At 37.8% G+C, this 11,154-nt stretch overlaps 2 protein-coding genes and 1 non-coding gene across 3 annotated transcripts; all 3 read left to right on the forward strand.

Annotated features, from left to right (window-relative positions):
- Positions 1-2,447: 2,447 nt before the first annotated feature.
- Positions 2,448-7,437, forward strand: LOC141601796 (uncharacterized). Its single transcript, XM_074422099.1, has 9 exons — positions 2,448-2,598; positions 2,695-2,817; positions 3,007-3,204; positions 3,315-3,748; positions 3,929-4,317; positions 4,622-4,805; positions 4,933-6,075; positions 6,205-7,005; positions 7,105-7,437. The coding sequence occupies exons 1-9, from the start codon at positions 2,448-2,450 to the stop codon at positions 7,435-7,437; spliced, it is 3,756 nt and encodes a 1,251-aa protein (XP_074278200.1).
- A 98-nt stretch (positions 7,438-7,535) lies between these two features.
- LOC141601797 (uncharacterized) lies at positions 7,536-8,012 on the forward strand. Its single transcript, XM_074422100.1, has one exon. The coding sequence runs from the start codon at positions 7,536-7,538 to the stop codon at positions 8,010-8,012; it is 477 nt and encodes a 158-aa protein (XP_074278201.1).
- Positions 8,013-11,048: 3,036 nt separating this feature from the next.
- Positions 11,049-11,154, forward strand: LOC141603766 (small nucleolar RNA R71). Its single transcript, XR_012525620.1, has one exon. It is a non-coding gene; the product is annotated as a small nucleolar RNA R71 (small nucleolar RNA).

Genomic DNA, 11,154 nt, shown 5'->3' on the forward strand with positions numbered 1-11,154 from the left:
TTAGTCAATATCAAAAAAAGGAGACCAAAAAAAAACAATCAAAAACAGTGACAAAATAAAGGCAGCCGTGTTCCAAAATAGATGACAAAAATATTAAGTGACAAAATAAATAGGAGTGTGGGGTTAAAAATGACATTATTCAATTAACAAAAAACTTTTGCAAAATGAAATGATCCCACTAATTACAAGTTAAGTTGCTCATGGTGAACAAAGTCATTAACTACCCCTTTAACATATCCCCACTAACAGTGGTTATTTCCACTTATATATATATATATATATATATATATATATATATATATATATATATATATATATATATATATATATATATATATATATATATACCAAAAACACAACTTCACAATCATTCACTAATTTCCTAAGCTCCTTAAAGATTTAAGAGAAAAGCTCAAGTAATCCACTTAATTAATAGTACAACAAAAAAAAATCAGCAAAGAGAGAATAACAAATAAAAGAAGAAGCAAGGACTCGGGAAGATAACGGCATTAGATGTGCAATAGTTTAAGCAATGGAAAAAGAAAACAACACAAACTCGACACAGAAGCGGAAGAACTACAACAGGAAAGAAACAAGTAAGCATTCATAAGAAGTTTTATATACTTATCTTTCCATGCCTCGAAAATTATATCTCAAACATAGAGCTTCTGTGTTCAGCCATCATCCAAACATAAAAAAATAAATATAAAGCAGAACCTGAAAATTCAATAAAATAGAATACTTAGTTTGGCAAATTCTTCCAATTAACAATAATATATACAAATAAATAATTAATAAAAATAGATAAAAAAGATGAAAATTAGTGACTTAACTTTTGTGAAAATATCCCAAATAAATCATCATTAATCCCTATTCTCTTTATGCTGTAGATGAGGCATTCAAATAAAAATGGTTAGTATGGGTGAATCAGAATATTACATCAACTATAAAAAAAATAAAATTCAACAATTGTTCAATGTAAATGACAGTAATTGTACTTATCTTAATAAGTGTAGGCATACTCTGATTGCTTACCATTTGAAACAACCTAAGAGAAATCAAAACATAATCGTTAGAACAGAAGATTTAAAAATAATTACACAGAATTGGGTCTGTTTTCAAATTATTTAGGATTATGGTTTTGGTCAGTTAAAGTTTGAGTTGAATATCTGGGTATTAAGTTCCACATCTGGGTACTGGGTATTAAGTTTCATATCTGGGTGTTAAGTTCCATATCTGTGTATTAAGTTGGTTGACTCGGGTTCAGAATCGGTTGACTCGGGTTCAGACTCGGTTGACTCGGGGTCAGACTCAAGTTGGTGATTTCATCATCTGGGGTTGAATTTCTGGGTTTCAAACCCATAAATGAGTGTATCATATTGAGATGAACCCATAAATTCAATTGTTAACCCAGAAATTTTCAATTGTTAACCCATAAATTCAATTGTTAGCCCAGAAATTTTCAATTGTTAACCCAAAAATTCAATCAATTATTAACCCAAACCCAGAAAATTCAATTGTTAACCCAGAAATTCAATTGTTAACAATGAACACGAAAATTATGATTATCATTTTCGAATTAACAATGAACATGAAATAACAAATAAATCAAATAAAGTAAACATGCACAAAATTTTCGAGTGATGCAACCAATTTTTTAGGAAAATCAAGATCCATAATCAATTAAACCATGATGGCTAAATCAATAAACCATTACCTTAAATTAAGCGAAAATATTGATAGTAAAAACTATAAATTCATAGATGAGTTTTAAGATAAAAATGGTCAGATCAACCAAAGCCTTCAACAAAAATCATGCTACAATTTGAAAAAGTATCAAGAAAAATTATAATTACAACGAAATCAGCATAAACTTGAATAGTTAAATGAATATGAAGTTTACATACCGAGTTAAGTGAACTGATAATGGCAATAAACGACGGGAAACGAACGAACATAAAAAAAATTCATAATCAGTGATGAACGCTTCAAATTAAAAGTGTGGAGATTGATGTGTTTTTTTCTGGGTTAAGGCAGATCTAAACGAGTAATTCAAAGTTTAGATCTAAACTTTGAATAAGTTGCATATGAAGAGTTTAGTGAGAGGGGAGAGTGACGGCCGAAGAAATAGAAGTGTGGTAATAAGAGGGTTGGTGGGTTATTGCGAGTATATAAGGGACGGGTTATTAGGGTTTCAGTTATGGATCTAAATAATAGTTGGGCCATTGTCACCTATATTATTGCATTGGGTTGGGCTTTATTTTATACTTATCAAAAATATGGCTCAATATTTTTCGGATGCCATCGGATATCGGACCCGTACATTTATGATTTACATAAATACAACTATTTTTGTCTTACTTATATTTTTAATTATTATTGGTAATTAAAATATTAAAAAACTTTCATTTTGTGTATTAGTCATTAACATGGAAAAAAATTATTTAATGGCTATAACAAAAATAACTAATCTAATAGCCATTTCGTATATATTAGCTTCGACTAGACGACAAGCAAGACGAGTGACATCAGTTGTATCTGTGCAAATAGATCCTCAATATTCTACTCCAACCATGCCACTTACTTCCACCACCACAGGTATATAAAATGCCGTCTATTATAAATAAAATATTTAACAAAACGAGTGTAAGTTTTATTACTCTCTAAACTGGTGTTTATTGCATTACTTCACAGGTATCGATAGTCTACCAAATGTAGTCGAACGATTAGTAAGAGACTTATGTTCAACCTTTGGCGAATCATACGACGAATGTAGACCTTCAATACCAGAAAGTCAAGTAGCTGTCACCGGACATGGTAGGTGGTCATTTGCTTTACGCGGAGAATATTCCTTCGGCCAAGAAAATTAATCCTCCCAATTCATTAACGATGGTTATTTTGTTTTAAATTATTATTGAATACTATCTTAACAATTTGTATATAACAATCGTTATTGTTATTACGTGCTTTTATCCTAACTCCGTTGTTTATAACATGACTACTTAGGTATCGATAGTCCACCAGATGTGGTGGAGCGATTAGTAAGAGATTTATGTTCAGCCTTTGGTGAATCTTTTGATGAGTTTAGTGGTTTAGTTTCTGAAAACCAAAAAGTATTCACAGGACGTGAAACGAGCTCATTTCGCTCACACGGAGAATGTTCCCGAAGTCAACAAAATCAATCTTCCCAGGGGAACGACGAAGGTCATTTTATTTTTTGCTAATGATCGATGTATTATAACTTGATTTAAATAGCTATATAAATAATCAAACTATTTAACTTTTCCATATTGTTCTGACATTTAATGTTTCAGTACTCGAAGGATATTGGGATATTGGTGACCCGGAATACGAGTGCACAAAATGTAGAGCGCAAATGTGGTTTCAAGAAAGGAAAAAGAAAAAAACGGGTACTCGATGCTTTAAGTTCTCATTGTGTTGCTCTGATGACAAATTTAAGCTTCCATGGTTAAAAGAACCGCCTCAACTTCTAAAGTCTCCACTAAGTAGACAACATCCATTTAGTACGCATTTTATTGAGAATATCTGGGCTTATAATGGGATGTTTTCTTTCACATCCATGGGTGGGAAGATTGATCATTCCGTCAATCTAGGTCGAGGTCCCTACACATTCAGGATGGGAGGCCAAAATATTCACCTAATAGGAAGTTTGTTGCCGTCAACAGGAGCAACTCCTAAGTTTTGTCAGTTATACATATATGACACAGAAGAAGAAGTTGGCAATCAGGTATGTCATATACAAAACAAATACGTTAGAATATTAGTTTAACGCATTATTTATAAAGAACGATCTTTTCGTATTTAGTTACCCAATATAAATAAACACAGCTTATTATTAATTACCTATGAATGCAGCCACGATACTCCGGAGCGATTTAACGATGAGCTGATTGAATTACTGCAAAAGATGGTCGACTCACATAATCCTGTTGCAAAGACATTTAGGATGGCTAGGGACAGATTGTCTTCCGATGAAAACGTGGATGTGAGTATCAGACTCACCTGTAGAAGAGACAGAGATGGGAAAATGTATAATCGTCCAACGGTTTCAGAGGTAGCAGCATTGATCGAGGGTGATTTAGGTCCAAAGATGGATAAACGAGATATTGTTGTACAAAAGTCATGCAGAAGTTTACAACGTATATCTGAGTTACACCCATTATTCATGGCCCTCCAGTATCCTTTAGTTTTTCCTTGCGGGGAAGACGATTACCGATTGGGAATTTCTCACTCTAAAAATTCTCTTCGAAATAGCAATTCTGAAAATCCGCGTGATAAATTAACACTTAGAGAGTGGTATTCATTCCGTATTCAGGATAGACCACCTTTGTCGATTGAATTTCCAACTCTATAAATCCAAAAAAGCCTATCACCAGTTTTTAGTTGACGAATTTGCATCGGTTGAATCTCATAGACTAAAGTTTTTACGCTACAACCAAGATCTTCTTCGCGTGGAGAATTACAATAATCTTAGAAGAGCTGTTGAACGAGGGGACGTTGAGCCGTCTTCCGCCGGTAGTCGTCTTATTGTTCCTTCTTCTTTGGTGGGAGATGGCCCATATATGAGAGTAAACTACCTTGATATTATGACCATTTGTAGGTGGTTCAGTTACCCTGATCTATTTATCACGTTTACGTGCAATCCCAAGTGGCCGGAAATCACTCGGTTTGTTAGAAATAGGGGACTTAATCCCGAAGATCGTCCTAATATTTTATCTCGCATATTCAAGATTAAGCTCGAAGAGTTGATGATTGATTTAAAAGAGCGCCATATCTTTGGCAGGGTTAGAGCAAAAAGTGCATCTTTTCATCTCATCAGTTTAATATTTGGACATATTTTATCAAGCCGTAATATATAATCTAATATGTTTGCGTAATTCTATCACTGTTGTATATACTTCTGAATTTCAGAAGCGTGGTCTTCCACATGCCCATATCCTTTTGTTCTTACATCGAGAAGACAAGTTCCCTGAAGCTGCGGATATCGATAAAATCATTTCAGCGGAGATCCCCGATCCGGTTAAGAATCATGTGTTACATGCCGTCGTTTGCACACACATGATTCACGGACCGTGTGGAACTGTAAAACCACGATCACCGTGTATGGTTGGGTCTACATGCTCAAAACATTTCCCCAAAAAGTGTACCGAAAGAACAACTATTGGCCAAGACGGTTATCCTATGTATAAGAGAAGTAAAACAGGTCCAAAAATATATAAGGACAAAGTGGCACTTGACAATGGATCTGTCGTGCCATATAACCCGTACTTATTGCTGAAATATCGTGCACATATCAATATGGAGTGGTGTAACCAGTCTAAAGCGACCAAGTATCTTTTCAAGTATATAAATAAGGGATCTGATCGAGTGACAATGCAGTCCTCTTATCGACACCGCAATGACCAATTTCCTGAACAGGTGGACGAGATTAAACGATACTACGATTGTAGGTACCTGTCAGCATGTGAGGCTGTTTGGAGGATATTCGCGTTTGACATTCACTACAGGACTCCTGCAGTCGAAAGGCAGCAGTTTCACCTTTATGGCGAACAGAGCGTTGTGTTTGATGATGAAGATCCTATTGACGAGAAATTAGAGAAATCATCAATGGGAGTGCCAAAGTTTCTATCTTGGATGAAAGTTAACAGTAGTGAAGAGGAGGAGTTGCACATAGAGAAGGAATTATTGTACTGTCAATTCCCAACTAAATTTGTGTGGAATAAAGATCAGCGAGAGTGGACCCTTAGAAAAAAGAATTTTAAGATAGGCAGGTTGCAACATGTGCCGCCGACTTGCGGTGAATTATATTTCATGAGAACCATGTTGGTCCATGTAAAGGGACCCAAAAGTTACAAGGACATAAGAAGGGTTAACGACACTCTCTATGACACGTATAGGGAAGCGTGTTATGCATATGGCTTGATAGGTGACGACAAAGAGTACATTCATGCGATAGAGCAAGCAAGCGAATGGGCCTCTGGATTTTATCTTAGAAATGTTTTTGTGACTTTATTGTTATCTGGGACGTTGTCCATGCCAAATAGAGTCTGGGAGGCAACATGAAGTCTTCTAGCGGATGATATCCTTCACATGCAACGTAATATTCTTCAAAACCGAGGTACTACTTTAATATATTGCTTTCTATTTAGTTCATCTAATTTACATTCTTTGCACATATAATAGTTATCAATACGTTATGATGACACTGCAAACATCATCATAGGTTTGGAACTAACTGATGACGAATTGAAAAATTATGCTTTGATCGACATAGAAGCATCACTCCAATTAAATGGGAGTAGTTTAGCAAGATTTGAAGGGATGACCCTACCCAATACATCATCAACAACACATCACACGAACACGATGGTTATGGATGAGTTGTCTTATGACAAAGAATCGCTCCAGGCAGAACATGCGTCTCAACTATCTTTAATGACTGATGAGCAGACAACGGTCTATAATGAAATTATGGAAGCTATTGCATCTAATCAAGGAGGAGTGTTTTTTGTGTATGGCTATGGGGGGACTGGTAAAACATTCATCTGGCGAACTTTATGTGCTACCCTCAGAAACAAGGGTGAAATTGTTTTGCCTGTTGCATCTAACGGAATTGCAGCAACGTTGATACTTGGTGGTAGAATAGCGCACGTGAGACTTGGCATCCCAATCAATCTCACCGAGAACTCCACTTGCCCCAGAATTAAACCTGGTAATGATTTAGCGGAATTGCAGATTAGAGCGAAGCTCATTATATGGGACAAAGCGCCGATGACTCATAAACATGGTTTCGAGGCTGTTGACAGAAGTTTGAAAGATTTCATGCGTGTTATAGATGCGCGTAATGCAACACTACCATTTGGCGGGAAAGTAGTAGTTTTTGGTGGCGATGTTCGCCAAACATTACCGGTTGTTTCTAAAGGGAGCATGGCTGATGTTGTGCATGCATCTCTTTATTCATCGTATTTGTGGAGTTCATGTAAGGTATGTTCAAAACTTAGTTTCCAAATGGGTACTAAAACGCTATTCAATTAATTTATATTTTCTTTCAATGTTTTAAGATGTGTATGTCTTAAATTTCAGGTGCTTACATTGACTAAAAATATGCGCTTACAAGCCGGAAGTGAAGACACTAATGTAGATGAGATAAGGAAATTCTCGGAGTGGATTCTGAAAATTGGAGATGGATTGGTCGGGGATCCAAATGATGGTGATGCTGAGGTTGACATAGAGTTCCCCGAAACTTTACTTATTCAATACGTGACTAATCCCATTGCCTCCTTAGTAGATATCACTTATCCTGATCTTCAAAATCGGTTGTGGGACCCAAATTGTCTTCAAGAAAGGGAAATTCTTGCACCCACCCACGAAATAGTTGAAGATGTAAATGATTATTTGTTATCTCTTATCCATTAGGAAGAGAGAATTTACTTAAGCTCTGATGAGGTAAGTAGAGATGATAGAACTATGGGCGAGCCTGACCTTTACTCCACAGAATTCTTGAACAGTATTAAATGTTCTGGCCTCCCAACCATGAATTGAGATTGAAAGTCGGTGCTATGGTTATGCTCCTTAAAAATATTGATCAATCGCGTAGGTTGTGCAATGGTACCAGATTAATAGTGACAGATTTAGGGAGACGCGTAATTAGTTGTACAGTGTTGACTGGTAGCCATAAAGGCGATAGAGTGCACATTGCCCGCATTACACTCACTCCTTCAGATTCCAGTAAATTTCCAGTCCGGTTTAGTAGAAGGCAATTTCCCATTGCTGTTTGTTTTGCCATGACAATAAACAAAAGCCAGGGCCAGTCCTTATCTCAAGTGAGCATTTATCTTCCAAGACCGGTCTTCAGTCATGGACAACTTTATGTCGCGATCTCGAGGGTTACAAGCAAACAAGGCCTTAAACTATTAATCCGCAACAGTAACAAGCGTACATCTAATATTACAACCAACGTAGTTTACCTAGAAATTTTTGAGTATTTGTAAAGTTCATATTACTTCTACATTTGTTGGTCAATTTGTATCGTATGGTAGTGATTAGCGTAGTAACAATCGTAATAACATATACATCGATTATTCAATTGTGGATTTTTAAATTGTCACGAGTTTGGAAATTTAATCATGCTCATTTATATGCTTACGAATCTAATTTTAGCGATTGTTACTACGTCCCGTGCATTTTTTGCACGGGTTGAACACTAGTCTTGCTTGAAGGAGGCGATAATTTATATGGACGAAATGGGGAGGAAGAGGAGGATTGAGTTGGTTTTGGAAAGGCATGGAGAGGATAATGGAAGGGATTGTTTTGGTTATTAGAGAGATCTTGTGAGCTGGTTAGGATATGATTTACTTGGGGAATAAGCTAGGAATATATGTTATACGACTAGGGGAAGGAAATGGGCTGAAAGGAGCAAGCTTGGAAGGTGTAGAACACGGGTTTGACCACCCTGTTTGGTGCGGCAAAACAGGGGCTCGGGTGGGGGTTGTTGGTCGGGTTTTAGTGTGGGTTTGGACGTGGGTTTGGGCTAGGATAGGTGTTGGGTTATAGGCTAGGTGTGGGGTGGATGGCTGGCTGGGTGTTGGGTTGGGTTGGGTGGTATTTGTGCGGGTTTGGGCTCGGGAAAGAACAGTGAAAAGGGTTATGGTTTGGGTGCTTGGGACGCGGGTTTGGGGAAGAAAAGGGAAGGGGAAGGTGGTTGCTAAGGGGGGTTCGAACCCGTGACCAATAAGGGTATGGATGTACTAAAGCTACTCCTCAAATCTCGTGCTCAAAGTTGTTCTAAAATCGAGCTTAAAACCGTCTCAAAATCTCGTTTTAAAACCGCTTAAAAAATCAATTATTCGAATTAAAATAAAGCGATAAAACACGAAACCGTCACACATTTTATTTCAAATACATTCAAAATAAAAAATTTGATGAATAATTTACTTTTCGAATAAATTATAAAAGCTTTAAATTTTAAATAAACTCGAAAATATGAAAATCGAAGAAATAAATTTCATTTATTTCGAAATAATTTAAATTTCATTTAAATTATAAAACAATCAAATAACGCTTGTCCCGCGTCACAAAACGGAATCCGCTAACGAGCGATGTAAGTACACATGTGTCCTATCATTATCGGGTGTTTTGTCGGGATTTCTGTAAATTCCAATATCGATGGATACGGGTATCTACAAAGCCCCCACTTTGACTGAGGCTTGGACAAAGCAAAAGTCAAAGTATACCCCAAGTTCCTCTCGACCTGAGGAATCCGTGGGTCATTTATAGTCCTATATACTTGCGTATGTAAGCTCGCCAGCCATAAGAAGAGATCATACCTGAAACTTCGCACGGGATTGACTCTTGCTTTTTTTTTTGCGTATCCGTTAAGACGGAATCAAACCCGCATTGTAGTTCGTCATACCTTGGCCTTGACATTATGCAGTCTTGGCCCAAAACGGGGCTTTCCGAAAGGAGGTTGGTGTCATACTTTGGAGATACCTCTCCCATGATGTCCATACTCTTCTAGTTGCATGTGCATTAGCACACTTGAGCTGAGAGTCTTCACCATTGCTGTCCAACATTTGAGCAAAGTTGTTGTAATATCACTGGTTGCATTCTCCTGGAGAATATTTTCATCTTAATAACCTGACGTGGATTACTTTACTTGGTGGAGACTTCTCCGTTCATCATTATAGCGGTCTCTGGAGCTGAAAACGACAGAGCCCCCAGTTGCATTGGGTCTAAAGTCCTAATTGGAGAGTACCTGCTAAAACTTGGACATACATAATATGAAAGCACATAATGCTATTCCGAACATTCGGCAATCATAGCTAAAACATGGATCGCCCCGAGGCCCGAACTAAAACATTGATTTGGGTTTCTGACCCGATTTGACATATGAAAATGGGCTTCGCCCGGGATTGATATTTCAGTTTGAAAATGGGCTTCGCCCGGAACTGACATTTGAAAAGGGGCTTCGCCCGGAACTAACATTTGAAAATGGGCTTTGCCCGGAGCTAAAATTTAATTTTTAAAATGGGCTTCGCCCGGAATCATTACTTCATTTGAAAAATGGGCCTTGCCCGGAGTCGATTTTCATTTTGAAAATAGGCTTCGCCCGGAATCAACACTTCATTTGAAAATGGGCCTCGCCCGGAATCAATATTTCATTTTGTAAATGGGCCTTCCTCGGGTCTTATTTCAACACTTTCGGTACCTCATATGAACGACCGCTTCTCAAATTAATTAAATTTACCGTCTCATGTGGATTTTTGTCAGCTTGTGATGGTAAATGACCCGGTTTCCTTGTGGACTGGTTCGTGGCTAACAGGGCAACTTGAGTTTCAAGTGCCTTTATAGATGCATCTTTTTGTTGGTGGCTTAACTTCCACTGCTTTGTCAAAGACTACAATTTCGTCTTCAACTCACCTATCTCACTTACCCCACCAGAAGACGAGGCACCTTGATTAGGTGTAGGAAAGGAAGGAGGCTTCTGAAAGCCTTATTGAGTCTTATGTGGAGGGATATATGACCGTTGCTGGTGCGGAAGAGGGGAAGGATTGAGCACATTTTGACTTGTACACCTCAAATTGGGATGGACTGCCCCTTGGTTATTATAATAGGAACCCCCTCCTTACCTGTATTGTTGAAAGGCACAGACCTGTTCCTTCTCTGTAAGACAGCCAATAGTAGTGTGACCGTCGTTGCTCCCATACCTCTCACATGTGACGGTCTCCCCTCTAGAAAGCATGTGAACCGTCTGAGGCTCCCCAGCAGAATGTAACTCCAGCTTATCAAACCTAGCATTCATGGCTTCCAGCTAAGCCACAACTTGCTTATCGACTGCATGAACTGTTCTAATACCATCCCTCGGGTTTCCATACTAAGCACAGTGGTTCGCCATCTCTTCAATAAGGGCCCATCCCTTATCATCGTCAGTGTTCTCTTAGAATCTTCCGTTAGATGACGCATAAAGTATGGCTCTGTGATCATCATACAGCCCATTGTAGAACTGGTTAGACAGAAACCACGGATCAAAACCATGGTGAGGAAGAGACCTCACCAAATTCTTAAAACGGGACCATGCTTCATAGAGAGTCTCATCAGGTGCCTGCTTGAAACTCGTAATCTTTGCCCTTAGCT

This window comes from Silene latifolia, chromosome 9 (genome assembly GCF_048544455.1).
Source record: "Silene latifolia isolate original U9 population chromosome 9, ASM4854445v1, whole genome shotgun sequence".
Lineage (NCBI taxonomy): Eukaryota > Viridiplantae > Streptophyta > Magnoliopsida > Caryophyllales > Caryophyllaceae > Silene > Silene latifolia.

What these genes read in the sequence shown, in the direction of transcription:
- LOC141601796 (XM_074422099.1), top strand. Translation starts at nt 2,448, where the DNA reads ATGGCTATAACAAAAATAACTAATCTAATAGCCATTTCGTATATATTA. An exon ending in TTCCCAGGGGAACGACGAAG is followed by an intron (nt 3,205 to 3,314) that starts GTCATTTTATTT and finishes TTAATGTTTCAG; the next exon opens with TACTCGAAGGATATTGGGAT. An exon ending in TGCCAAATAGAGTCTGGGAG is followed by an intron (nt 6,076 to 6,204) that starts GCAACATGAAGT and finishes CACATATAATAG; the next exon opens with TTATCAATACGTTATGATGA.
- LOC141601797 (XM_074422100.1), top strand. Translation starts at nt 7,536, where the DNA reads ATGTTCTGGCCTCCCAACCATGAATTGAGATTGAAAGTCGGTGCTATG.